Source organism: Nannobrachium achirus, assembly GCF_963921795.1.
Source record: "Nannobrachium achirus genome assembly, chromosome: 8".
NCBI lineage: Eukaryota > Metazoa > Chordata > Actinopteri > Myctophiformes > Myctophidae > Nannobrachium > Nannobrachium achirus.
The window spans coordinates 49,021,568-49,034,759 of NC_137817.1; the positions used below are offsets into that span (position 1 = coordinate 49,021,568).

Here is a 13,192-nt window from a genome sequence, read left to right on the forward strand (position 1 = left end):
AATATAAGTCAGGCTTTACTTGTGTGTTGGACGGACGGACGACGCAATTGCACAAAGCACCGCAAAATAAACATCCAATGCAATTAAGGGATAGTAGGCAAGTGGGGAGCAGCACCGAGCTATACGAGCTCCCTTCGCTTCTGCAAAAACGAAAGTGAAAGCTGCCGCGGACCCACACACACACACACACACACACAGTCAGTCAGTCCACTGTCCACATACAAAGCGAATGCAGTGAAGAGAATACAACGCCACCACGGAGAAGTGAAAACGTGGAGATATTTGACTAGGTCCGTAGAGCGGCCGGCCGCGGTCCGGACATGAACCGCGATCCGCCTATTGAGGACCCCTGCTATAGGAGATAAACCAACAACAACAACAGACAACAAATGTATAATCCCTCAATCACTGACCTGCTGGTAGATGACACTGAAATGTTCCAAAATGTAATCAATGCTGTGTTCCTCCAACTTTGCACAGGAGTGAGTGTCAGCAAAGCAGTAAATCCCCACACAGTTGTTTGCGTCCAAGTGACGCACCATGTAGTCACAGCAGGCCTCTCGAACAGCCGTGAAGTTCCACAAGTCTGACGCTGCCAGCAGGGCCTAGAGACCAAATGAACTAAATTATTATCCGGCTTGTTTGAATGCTTGATTCTGATTGGTCAATAGCTGAAATCAGAGGTCTGATAACAGACCGCTCCGCTCTATAACAGACCGCTGCTTAATCAAAGACTCAGAGCACCTGCTGCAGTCAAGCTGCACTGCGTGAATCTTGTGCTATATCCAACATGTCAGCCAAGTAAACAAACACACAGCGACATTTAGAACTAAAAGTTGCTCTCAAGAATGTTTTTAAAAATATTTTAAGCGAGAAATAGACGACGTAGTATCAGAAAATGGACTCTATCTAATCAGCACTTCCTTGTTTTCCAAGGCGACCGTGTCACGCTGGGGGGACGCCCAGCGCGACACTTGTGGAACACTTCCAGCCGTCTGTAAACAAGGAAATACTTTGTTTTTAGTTTTGAGTCAAATTATTAATTGTATTTAGTAGCCGGGTAATAAGCGGGATAATGAATGGCTCCTTGGTGAATGACGATTAATAACATCTCTTCGGCCTGATAACTGAGTTATCAGTCCGTCGGTCTGTTATATATCGTCATTCACCGCGGAGCCATTCATTATCCCTTACTTAAAGCATTTCCCATATTAAATAACAGTAGCACGCGCCCATTGGGACCCGTGGGTAAAAGCAAACTCAATCTCCCGTGGTCCTTTGGATGATGAGACGTCACCAGGAAGTGAATATTCTCCGTTGGCTTCTATGCATTGCTCGGCAGTAAAATGGCTTAATCGTGGAATTTATCACCAGACCGCGTCGATCGTTGAGAAACGCTTCTTTTCACTGGCTCGTATCTAAGTGACGGACAGTCGCGGTAACACATTTTATTTTCCGTGTGAAAGAAAACAAGTTGATCGATATTACAACATAGTGAATTTCCACAACATGGACACAATAGTGGCTTCCGTGGGTCTTCAAAATAAGGTACAATCAATGGAAAAAACCCCAGCAGAAGCTATCAAAATTAATCAATTATAAATAAAGCAGAAAGCAGAAAATGTTGTTAAGTTATGTAGAACAAACAACTGAGACAATGAATAAGGTTTAATGATGGTAATTACCTGCACATTTGCAGTAGAGATGATGACATTTGATGTGTAAGCGTAGCCCACCAACAAACCAATCGTCTCAGGTTCAACTCCACTAACGGTCACCCTTTCATCTGTGGACTCCTTCATGCCAGATGTAAACATGGCCTGTGAAATGAAAAGGTGAATGGTTGAGTGTTCATAGTTATACCTTCAAGGACCCCCAGTTTGATATTCATTAGGCCAAGGCTTCACAAACCTTTCAGGCCGCGACCCCCAAAATAATCATATTTGAACTGGGGACTGCCTACACTCGGTTCCACAGATAAATAGTGTGAAATGAGCCGAAGTACAAGTTCATGTGAGCTTGAAGATTGTCTATTTTCACAATGTTTGCCTCTTTCTTGTGTTGGGTCACTTCACATGTAAGCCAAAGTAAGAATTGAATGTCATTCCCTTAGAAGAACAGCAGGTCAATAAACGTGTGTTTAGTTTACCTCAAAGTAAGGGCTGAAGGAGGCCAGTACGGAACGATGGCAGGGGAACTCCTGGTCCTCACAGCACAGGATCAAGTCACACAGGGTGCCATTGAGGCGCAGTCTGTTCAGGCCCTCGAACACCATGTTGGGATGATGGTCGTCCCAAAACATCTCCCTGCTGCTGTCCTCCTGAAGTGCAGCGGCAACATCCAGAGGAAGATGTATATAATCAGACAAATGAAAAACTATTCATCTGTGAATAATGCTGCTGATCTGATAATGGTGGCTTTGAAACTGTCCTTGTGTAACCATGGGAAATGTCATATTTTCACTTGTGTATTAGTCTCCCTGCCCTGGCACAAAACGTTTTCAGATGGGGGTTAAATACACAAACGTGAATTTTGAGAATGACTGATTAACCATGACATCTATTCTTAACTCAATTACTGCCAAAGATAAGTATAACCGTTGATTCGCCCGAGGTCCACAGCGAAGTCACAAAGACAAGTCACTCGTCAAAGCCTTGTTTCAGTGGTTCCTTAGGCTGGACTCACACATATGCGTGAAACATCTTCTCCGTATCGTCTGAGAATGGCCACTGGGAGCGCCGTACTAATGCATTGTCAATGGAAGGTTGTTTGGTGTTTTGTCGTTGCCGTGTCTCTTGGCCAAAATACAGGCTGCGGTTGAGCTTGAGACACGGCAACGACAAAACACCAAACAACCTTCCATTGACAATGCATTAGTACGGCGCCCCCAGTGGCCATTCTCAGACGATACGGAGAAGATGTTTCACGCATATGTGTGAGTCCAGCCTGATAGAGGGCGTTTGCCTGAAGTTAAGTTGCTATGACCTCAGGGTCATATTGTATTTGTCCTGTGTGTTGCCCTATGGATCCCATGGGCCAGGCTGTAACAATATATATACTATTGTATGTAGAATTTTTATAAACTCAGCACAACAAGAAAGGAAACTTGATTTCGGTCCATTATATCTCCCCTTTAATAATACCAATTTGTATTGTGTTTTATATCATTCGTATCGTTGATTCGTCACCTTTACCACGAGGTACAGCTTGTAAGCATCGGGCATTCGTGGAATGAGCACCACAGCCAAACGTGTGGGTAAGCCCGACCCAAAATTTGCCAACATTCGGTCCATTATGTCTCCCCTTTAATTGTGGGCTCGCCCTAGGCTACTATGTTATCCTCTTAAAATGTGCTCTACCATTTGGTTGAGCAAACCAAAGGTGCCCACATTGCAATAAGACAGACTGGTGCTCCTTTCTTGGATATTTCATGGTTATGTAGTAAATGGCTTTTTTATGTCAAATACTTTTGCAGACTTCAGCCAAGTGCGACAGCAGGTTAGAAAAATAACCTTCAAACATGGCAATCAGTTTTAGTTCAAGAATATAGGCCTATGTTCCTTTACCAGATAAAGAGTCTTGGTAGAACTTACATTTACTTCATTCATTCAAATCATGACATATTTCATTGTTTGCTAATGAGCTGGTGTTGATTACCAACACTGTATAATAATACACCACCTGTTTTGTGTGTCTGTCTGTCTGTCTGTCTGTCTGTCTGTCTGTCTGTCTGTCTATCTGTCTGTCTAACGTACAACACACACAACGTCATATCGTGACATAAATTACCATACCTCGTAAAACTGCAATGGAAGAATATGGAATTACTCCGTAAACAAACTAGATAAAACAACGCTGATGTAAAGACGTTCCTCCCACTTGTCGGCTTCAAAATCATTCACATGTTAGCGTGCGTATAGTGTTTTGTGTAACGACTAACTGTGTCCTCCTGACAACATACTCTCTACACAAGCAGTTCCGGGCAGACACCCAGTGTGTGTGTGTGTGTGTGTGTGTGTGTGTGTGTGTGTGTGTGTGTGTGTGTGTGCGTGTGTGTGTGTGTGTGTCATACCCTCAATGACGCGTCATACATTCCATTTTGATAGCATTATTATGTTGTTGTTGTGGGCTCGCCTATAAGGCGAGCACACTTTAGATATTGTCATTATTTATCTATCAGGCAGGCAGGCAAGCAATCAGTAGACGGGATCTTCGGTTCCTTTCTACTCCTACATACTTAGTGAGAAAATGGAAATAAAAACATCAATGTGTTCAGTTTACAGTGGCGAAGTGTGCTATTATTTTTTATAGCAATCGGCCAAATGGTGGCGCTGTAGGAAGCCTTCGAAAGTGCGAACTTTGAACAGGTATAGCTCATGCTGTGTTTGAGGTACAGCCATGAAACCTGTATACGTATGCGTCTCCTCATGCCGAACAACTTTTACCCTCTAACTTTTGACCTCTGACCTTTAGGTTTCCCACAATTCGGAATTATATGAAAAACAGTAAAAATCTATCTCCTCCTGGGATTTTCGCGTCAAGTGCACAAAACTTTTTTCACATGAACTTTGGACCAATACGGTCAGATTGATCAACCAGATTTTTTTCAAAGTGAAATATAATATTTTAATAATTCAATCAATATTGCGGTTTTATGCAAATTATTCTTCGGCCTCTAAATCATACATGCAAAGTTACACGTTCATGGCATTTGGTAAAGATGTAGAGGGTTAGTCAAAGTATCACTGAAACCAATTTTATTCCAATCGGCCAAAGGGGGGGCGCTATACGAAGCGTTTGAAAATTCAAACTTCAAACGGGCATAAGTCATGACTCGTTTCGTTTGAAGACATGCAACTTGTTACACGCGTGCTTTGACTCAAGCGGAAGACATCTGTGTCGTTGTTAAGTAAGCTCCGCCCTTCGATTTTCCGCCATTTTGAGCCGTTTGTAAAACGCGTAAACCCGCTTTTATTCTGGAATTTACGCTCCACGTGCACAAAACTTTTTTACGTGAACTTTGGACCGATATCTAAAGATCTGTCAGATCGGATTTCTTTAAAATTGAAACATGCTTTTTTAAATAAATTCAATGAATATTGCAGTTTTATGCAAATTATTCTTCTGCCTCTAAATCATACATGCAAAGTAACATGTTCATGGCATTTGGCAAAGATGTAGAGTGTTAGTCCAAATATCACTAAAACCAATCTTACCCCAATTGGCCAAAGGGGGGCGCTATATCATTTTGAGCAGTTTGTGAAACGCTTAAACCCGTTAGGATTTTTTTTTGCAATTTGCATGAAACATTCTACACACAATCTAAGGACCTTTATCTAATATGCCTATGAAGTGCACACACACAAAAAAAATAAAAATAATGAATATAGCTGCAAGCAGCGATAAAGTGGCCAAAGCCAAAAACACCTCAAATCATGAACACAGCCTGCACTGTGCGTGAAATCTTGCAAGCACATTCCCAATAGGTCAAGGAACAGATACCACCCTTCTTACATTGGCCTGTTATAGCGCCACCAGCGGGTCAACTTTTGCACAACACATTTTTGGAACAAAATGGACCAATCTTTGACGTCAGTAACGTCAAAGAGAGCACTGCCTGCGATGTTGACATTTTGTACTTTTATAGCCATTGTTTTCTGGCTTGAAGCGAGCCCACAATTGTTTCGAAGGAACAATATTTTTCTAGTTTTTGTTGTTGTTGTTGTTGTTGTTGTTGTTGTTGTTGTTGTTGTTGTTGTTTTTTACTGCATAGGTAGGCCTACCTTCTTATATTACATTCGATGTATTCATGTTGAAGTGTATAGATAACGTATTACCTTGTATTGATGCTTAGGGTTAGTGTGTAAATCACTCTGGATTAAGAGCGTCTGCCAAATGCCTAAATTGTACATTGTAAATTGTAGCACCGCTCAAAAGGTCATTTTTTGAGTGATCAACCCTTTAAGCCAATTTTAATGTAAGAAGATATGTCACATGACATCACATTGTCAATTCCTGAATCAAAGCTATTATTCCCGGCCAGGATATTATTATGAATATGAAGTAAGTCTTCTGTTCTGCAGCAGAACACACATCGTACAGTGTGCATGCACCAGCCCACATTGGATTCATCATGAATATAACATGCCTTTATCTAACTATTCATTTACCGAAAGTCTGTCTGTCCTGTCCGTCTGCATGCTGACATCACTGATACAATGCCCACATTTGATATATCCGCATTCTGAAACAGTGACCAAATTTGGAGATGAATGACACCACAGACCACAATATATGGGCATAAACGGGTGAAACAGTGCCCATATTTGGAGATGACATCACTGATACTTAGGACCAGAAAGCGCCTGCGCAAATCGGCTTCAATAGGCATGCAATGCAACATCCAATGGTTGTGCTGTGTGAGCATGATGACATCAGATAACCATTTATAATACTGTGTGATGGTCGCATGTGAGTAAACCTTGATATTTGGAGGGCTGTGTTCAACGTCAATACGGAGAGATGGCGGCCATGTCCCTACGGGAGAAGCAGACGGCTGCCCTCAGGCGCATGTTGAACTTCAACTCCCCTCTGAAGACCACGATAGCTGAACCCGTATGGAAGGTGTTGATCTACGACCGCTTCGGACAGGACATCATCTCCCCTCTGCTGTCTGTCAAAGAGCTCAGGGAAATGGGCGTCACACTGCACCTCCTGCTCCACTCGGACAAAGAGCCCATCGCGGACGTCCCTTCCATCTACTTCGTCATGCCAACAGAGGAGAACATAAAGAGGATTTGCCAGGACCTGCAGAGCCAGCTGTACGCGTGCTACTACCTGAACTTCATCTCGGCCATCAGCCGCAGCAAACTGGAGGACATCGCCAGTGCTGCCGTGGCCGCGAACGCCGTGAGCCAGATCACCAAGTTGTACGACCAGTTTTTGAACTTCATCACTCTGGAAGATGACATGTTTGTTCTCAGTCATCAGAACAAGGAGCTCATATCTTACCACGCCATCAACAGGACGGACCCGGTGGACAGCGACATGGAGTCCGCCATCGAGTCGATCATGGACACCATCGTGGACGGCCTGTTCTGCTTCTTCGTCACTCTGGGCGCCGTCCCGATCATCCGCTGTCCCAGGGGGAACGCGGCGGAGATGGTGGCCGCAAAGCTCGACAAGAGGCTGCGCGAGAACCTCCGCGACACCAGGAACAGGCTGTTCACCGGAGACGGCACGGCCGTGGGACAGTTCAGCTTCCACAGGCCTCTGCTCGTCCTGGCCGACAGGAACCTCGATTTGGCCACGCCCCTCCACCACACCTGGACCTATCAGGCGCTGATCCACGACGTACTGGACGTCCACCTGAACAGGGTGACCGTAGAGGAGGAGGAGGAGGGGGCGGGGGCCTCAGAGGTGGACAGGCCCAAGAAGAAGAGCAGGAAGACGTTTGACCTCACGGCAGCAGACAGGTTCTGGCAGAATCACAAAGGGAGTCCGTTTCCAGAGCTGGTGGAGTCCGTCCAGGCGGAGTTGGACTCGTACAGAGCGCAGGACGACAAGGTCAAAAGGCTCAAGAGCATCATGGGTCTGGAGGGCGAGGACGAGGGAGTCATCACCAGCACCACCGACAACACGGCCAAGCTAACATCCGCCATGGGCTCTCTCCCCGAACTCCTGGAGAGGAAGAGGTTGATCGACCTCCACACCAACGTGGCCACGGCGGTCCTGGGCCACATCAAGAGCCGTAAGCTGGACGTGTACTTTGAGTACGAGGAGAAGCTGATGAGCAAGTCCGCTTTGGATAAACCGCTGCTGCACGTGATCGGCGACCCGGACGCCGGAACGCCAGAGGACAAGATGAGGCTGTTCCTCATTTACTACATCACTTCACAACAGGCGCCCTCCGAGGCTGACTTGGAGCAGTACCAGAAGGTCCTGCTGGACGCGGGGTGTGACCTGTCACCTCTCAACTACATCAAACGGTGGAAGGCCTTCAAAAAGGACCCATGCTACTCCACCCAACTGTGGACCAGCGGAGTCAAACCCATGGGTCTGTTTTCCAGAGTGATGAATTCTGGTTCCCAGCTCGTGATGGAGGGGGTACGGAACCTGGTCCTCAAGCAGCATAACCTCCCCATCACACGGATCCTGGACAGCCTCATGGAGATGAAGTCACTTCCCGAGACCGATGACTATCGCTACTTTGACCCCAAGATGCTGAGGGACATCGAGAGCTCCATCCCCAGGTACAAGAGTCCATTTCAGGAGGCCGTAGTGTTTGTCGTCGGAGGGGGAAACTATATTGAGTACCAAAATCTGGTGGACTATACCAAGTCTAAACAGGGTAAGAAGGTGTTGTACGGCTGCAGTGAACTGTTCAACGCAGCTCAGTTCATCAAACAGCTCTCACAGCTGGGTCAAAAGTAATCAATCAGTATATTATGTCAGGATGATTTAGAATCAGGGGACAGCATTCTCTTCAGGTGGAAACCAGTGGGGAATAGCTTCTGATTAGCAACTTGAGAGGTAAAAATGGAGTCGAGCACATTGTTTCAATGCCAGTCAAACAGGTCATCAGACTTTAGTTAGAGTTCCAAGCAGGTTTTGTGTTTACATTGCATTTTGGGAAATGCATTTCACCTCTTTTGCTCTCCACACAGAATATTTTGCACGTCTTAAAGAGACTTGAATTCATGGATATTCTTTTTGTTTTTGTCGCATTCCTGAGCCAATAATTTGATGGAGACACAAAGAGCCTGCTTTGTTCCTTATGGAGACACAGAGTCTCCTGAAATTATTGGCTTAGGAATGCGACAAAAACAAAAACAAAAATATCCATGGTTTCAAGTCTCCATGGGTTGAGTAATCGAAAAGTATTTTGGTGGGTACCAAGTCTTATCCCATTCATTTAAGAAACTGTTTACTTGGTTGCTAACCTCACTTAACCAGAGCCCGCTCAATCAAGATTGGTATTCAGACTACAAAGCACAACAAACACAAACCAGATCACTTCTGACACCAAAAATATTGTCCCTTGCCCACAGATTATGCATGCAGAGGCAAAGAGGCATTAGGACAAAAGTGAACACAGTGGGGGAGGAGATATCTTGTCCCCAAAAGTGACTGCAAAATCTTGAAAGAATTCAGCAATTTGTTTTAAAAATTGTTATACCTTTGCCAACATGTATAACGTTGCAATGTGACATGATGCTGTAGCTCTGTTTAACACAATGCTGTATCCAACTGTATATAATTCCCAATTATTTTTTGATAATGACAATGAGTGGCTTTGTGTGTCCCCCATGTCCATATATGGTCATTTCAGTCCAGAATGAACAGGTTTTATCTGTCCGTAAATGTGTAGTGTCCGTCCCGGTCTGATGATTGGATGATTAAAAATGTCCAATGAGACCATAGTTTGAGGATTGGTCAAGCTTCACATGACAATCCGGCCCTCCAGATAAAATCATTCAATCATTCAGAATTCAGAATTCTGTAGCTCTAGACAATTTTATACTCAGATTCACCGCTTCACTTCGAACAGAGGTTTGAATCTATCTCCACTCAATTTGTTATGAGGAACATGTTCTTTAAACCTGCTAGTGTTCTTTAAACCTGCTAGTGTAGTGGTTCTCAACCTTTTCAGGCCGCGACCGCCAAAATACCGGTAATCATATTTGAACTGGGGACCCCCCCACCAACCTAAGAGTTGAAAAATTTTAGAGGTATTAAAAAGTCCTCATTGTCACTTTAGAAATGTGCAGGTACCCATACACTTAAACTTGATGTTGGTTTGTTTACTGTTGAGTGAGTAAACAATGTTGCACATTAAGTTAATCATCTGGGGACCCCCCAATTAAATAATTTGGGCCCTGGGGGTCCTGATCCACATGTTGAGAACCTCTGTTACTCTCCTTCATGTCTAAGACCAGTACTTTATAACTCTCTCCCACTCCTACCTAAAACTAACCTCAATAAACTGTCATCAACTCCTCTACTCTCCTTCCATGCCCTCTCAACTGACTGACCTCTATTTCATCTGTCACTGCCTTCTCTCCTCCAAGCCCTTACCATGCAGCTCTTAGGACCAAAAATATTTTTCTTTTTAAATAGTGTAGGCTATATCACATCAATATAGGCTGTGTGTATAAGAACTCTTCACAGGGTTGATTAAACTCAAATCACGATAACCTTCAGGTTATCATGGACCTTCTAAACATTGTGCAGGAAAAAGCAATCGTACTTGTATTTGGTTTCCTGTTATTTCTTCTAATGTAAGGTTTGAATCCTAGCTTTACGACAACTATCCAAAACGCTACTGGAACGATCATACTTCACAGTTAGTCACTTTAGTTCAGAGAACTACACTTTGTAACACCATCCCCAGGCAGTAATGTTTTCAGGTTGGGATAACAATTCTATCCTCTCAGGAGAGAGAAACCCAAGCTTCAATTTATTGTAGTGTTCTAGTTCCAATTTTGTGTGCCAATTTTTTTTTTCCTAAATTGGTATCCTGACCTGAAATGTTTGTTTACTAAGATGTTATTCCACAATATAGCAATATCACAACATGAGAGCCTTTAACACTTTCTAGCTAAAATGAATGTCTCACTACCTAAGCTATTTTTTACATGTCAAAGACGATGCGTTATGTTTACACGGTATAGTAACAATTTATTCATTTAGCTAAATGCAGTGATTAAAAATAAAATATGATTAATTATGAATAATGATCTTGTCATAGAGATCCAGTACCACACCAGTTGGAGCACAGCTGTGGCCTTTTCAGGCCGCGACCCCCAAAATAATCACATTTTAACTGTGGATACCCCCCACCCTCACGAGCTCTAAGAGTTAAGTCATTACATTTAGTATAACTCAGTTTTATTGTGAAAATGGCAGCTCTACATGCTCACAACGCCTCAACGTGAGGCGTTGTGAGCATGTAGATATGCTATTGTCACAGTTTCTCTGATAGGCTATTTAACAATTTGGACAAATGTTCAATTTGTCATTTTAGAGGTATCCTTAAATTGTCACTTTAGAAATGTGCAGATAATCTCTATACAATCAAACGTGTTGGTTTGTTTACTGTTGAGTGAAAAAACAATATTGCACATTAAGATAATCATCTGGGGACCCCCCAAAATAATTTGGGGACCCCCCTGGGGGTCCCGACCCACAGGTTGAGAACCACTGGCCTGCAGGGCTTGCAGAAAACTGTCCTAAAAAAAAAAAGAGGATCCGCTACAAGTGCAAAACAGGACAGGATTTTAATGCTCTTAGGTGGATTTAAGGGTTTAATATTCAGGGTTTGTCCCCCATCCTGCCCATATATAGGCCCTCTGCACTTTTAATTCTGTGCACCCCGTCTGGAGCGTGTGCTTTGTCTCTTCACACCATCTGCTGCCGTGAGTGACGGATTTAGATTAGCTTTAGAAGCAGCTCCAGCTCAGTTTCTGCTCCCTTTCGCCTACTGTTGAAATACTCTGCGGTGAAAACCCAAATCGTGCCAAGGACCCCCAAAATGATATGTATTTTGCTGCCCCCCAAACGGCATATGTACAAGCTTATTGTAGATATGCTATTTTTGAATAGCCAACTTATAAAATATGGTTAAAAGTGGTTAACATATTGTGATACTATTAACTACTTTTACTGGGGACTACCTGGAAACCCCATAAGGACGAAACCCACTCTTGAGAACCACTGCTATATACCCCATTGGTTCTCAAAAAATGTGGGGATCTTTTTTTTTTTTTTTTTTTTATCCCACGATTTTGTAACCCATTTTTTCACCCAGTGCCAATTGCCTATGTAATCCTGGGCTCTGCTCTCCATCTGCCGAACCTGGGGAGACAACGGACTGACCTCATGCTTCCTTCTATGCATGAGGAGTCCAAGTTGCTTCTTTTCACCTGACAGTGGGGATTTCCCTCCCTGGACGTAGCGCGTGGAAGGAACACGTTATTCCAACCAGTTCCTTTCCCCTCCATCAGGCGCCCCGGCTGCCCAGGGGGAGGCATTATAGAGACCAGGATTACTGCATGTTTTTGTGAGGGTATCAACCCTAGGAGAGACGCGGAGAACATGCAAACTCCACACAGAAAGGCCCTATCGCCAACCCTACCTAGGGTGTGTGCGCTGATGACCGAAGGGAGGAACACGCCCCCAGTGCCCACAGCATCCCCCGGCGGGAATCGAACACAGGACCTTCTAGCTGTGAAGCGCTAACCACTGCGCCACCGTGCCCCCAAAATGTGGGGTTCTCGAGGAGGTTTCAGGGTGCCTCCCCACTCCCGGCAAAAGGTTTAATTTCACTTATTTCACTAGCGACAGTACATTAGAAGATGGTTCAATGAGCTAGTGAACAAGAATGGATGAATGAGAATGACTAGTATTTTCAAATCACAGGTTTCACTCTTCCTAAGTTTCTAGAATTGTGTACTAAATCTTATCTTATGGGGGCCCCTGACCTGGCACAAGATCATTTCAAACGAGGGTCTGCTGCTGCCTAATCATTTGGGGGTCCTTGTAGACTTGAAAACATGTATAGGCCTATGCATAGGCTACCAGTGGTGGGAAAAGGACTCAATTTCTACTCAAACTTTTCAGCTTGAGACCCAAAAGGGAACTTTAGACATTTGCCCGGGACCCAATATAGCTATGGTGTATTTTCAGTTTTCACTAGGCCTACTTATTTTTTATTTTATGTATAACAATCTTTTGAAATGTATATATTTATTTTTAAAAGTAGGAAAAGAAAATTGGGAAACGGTGCTTTACACAACTGCATAACACAGATCTGCTCTCTGATTAAAAGCCCCATTATTTTATGCTGAATCAACTTTAATAGCCTACTCGTCTCGAATAATGAAAACCACAAGTCAAGTAACCTGAAGACTCAGTCAAGCGAGCATAAGCAGATCTAGAAGCCCACAACGCGTCGCGGACTTGACGCGTTGTGGGCTTGTAGATCTGCCTTTTTCCGTGAGCATTTTGGGGGCATAAAAGGAAAGGGGTGCTTGCGCCTTGCGTGTTTGGCTGGTGACGTCAGCCGTCCCAGTACGAGTCACCGGTCTGTGGTTTTAGGAGAAGGAGGAGGGTCTGGTGTATAGTATGTGAGGATCTCTGCCCTGCTCTGAACGTGAAATCAAACGGAGGAGGTGTAGCTTCAGCTTGTTAC

The 13,192-nt window shown here is 44.1% G+C and overlaps 1 protein-coding gene across 1 annotated transcript; it reads left to right on the forward strand.

Annotated features, from left to right (window-relative positions):
• Window positions 1-6,522: 6,522 nt before the first annotated feature.
• On the forward strand, window positions 6,523-8,433 carry LOC308290357 (sec1 family domain-containing protein 1-like; the record flags this gene model as incomplete). Its single annotated transcript, XM_080732158.1, has 1 exon — window positions 6,523-8,433. The coding sequence occupies one exon, from the start codon at window positions 6,523-6,525 to the stop codon at window positions 8,431-8,433; it is 1,911 nt and encodes a 636-aa protein (XP_080588284.1).
• Between the last annotated feature and the right edge of the window lie 4,759 nt (window positions 8,434-13,192).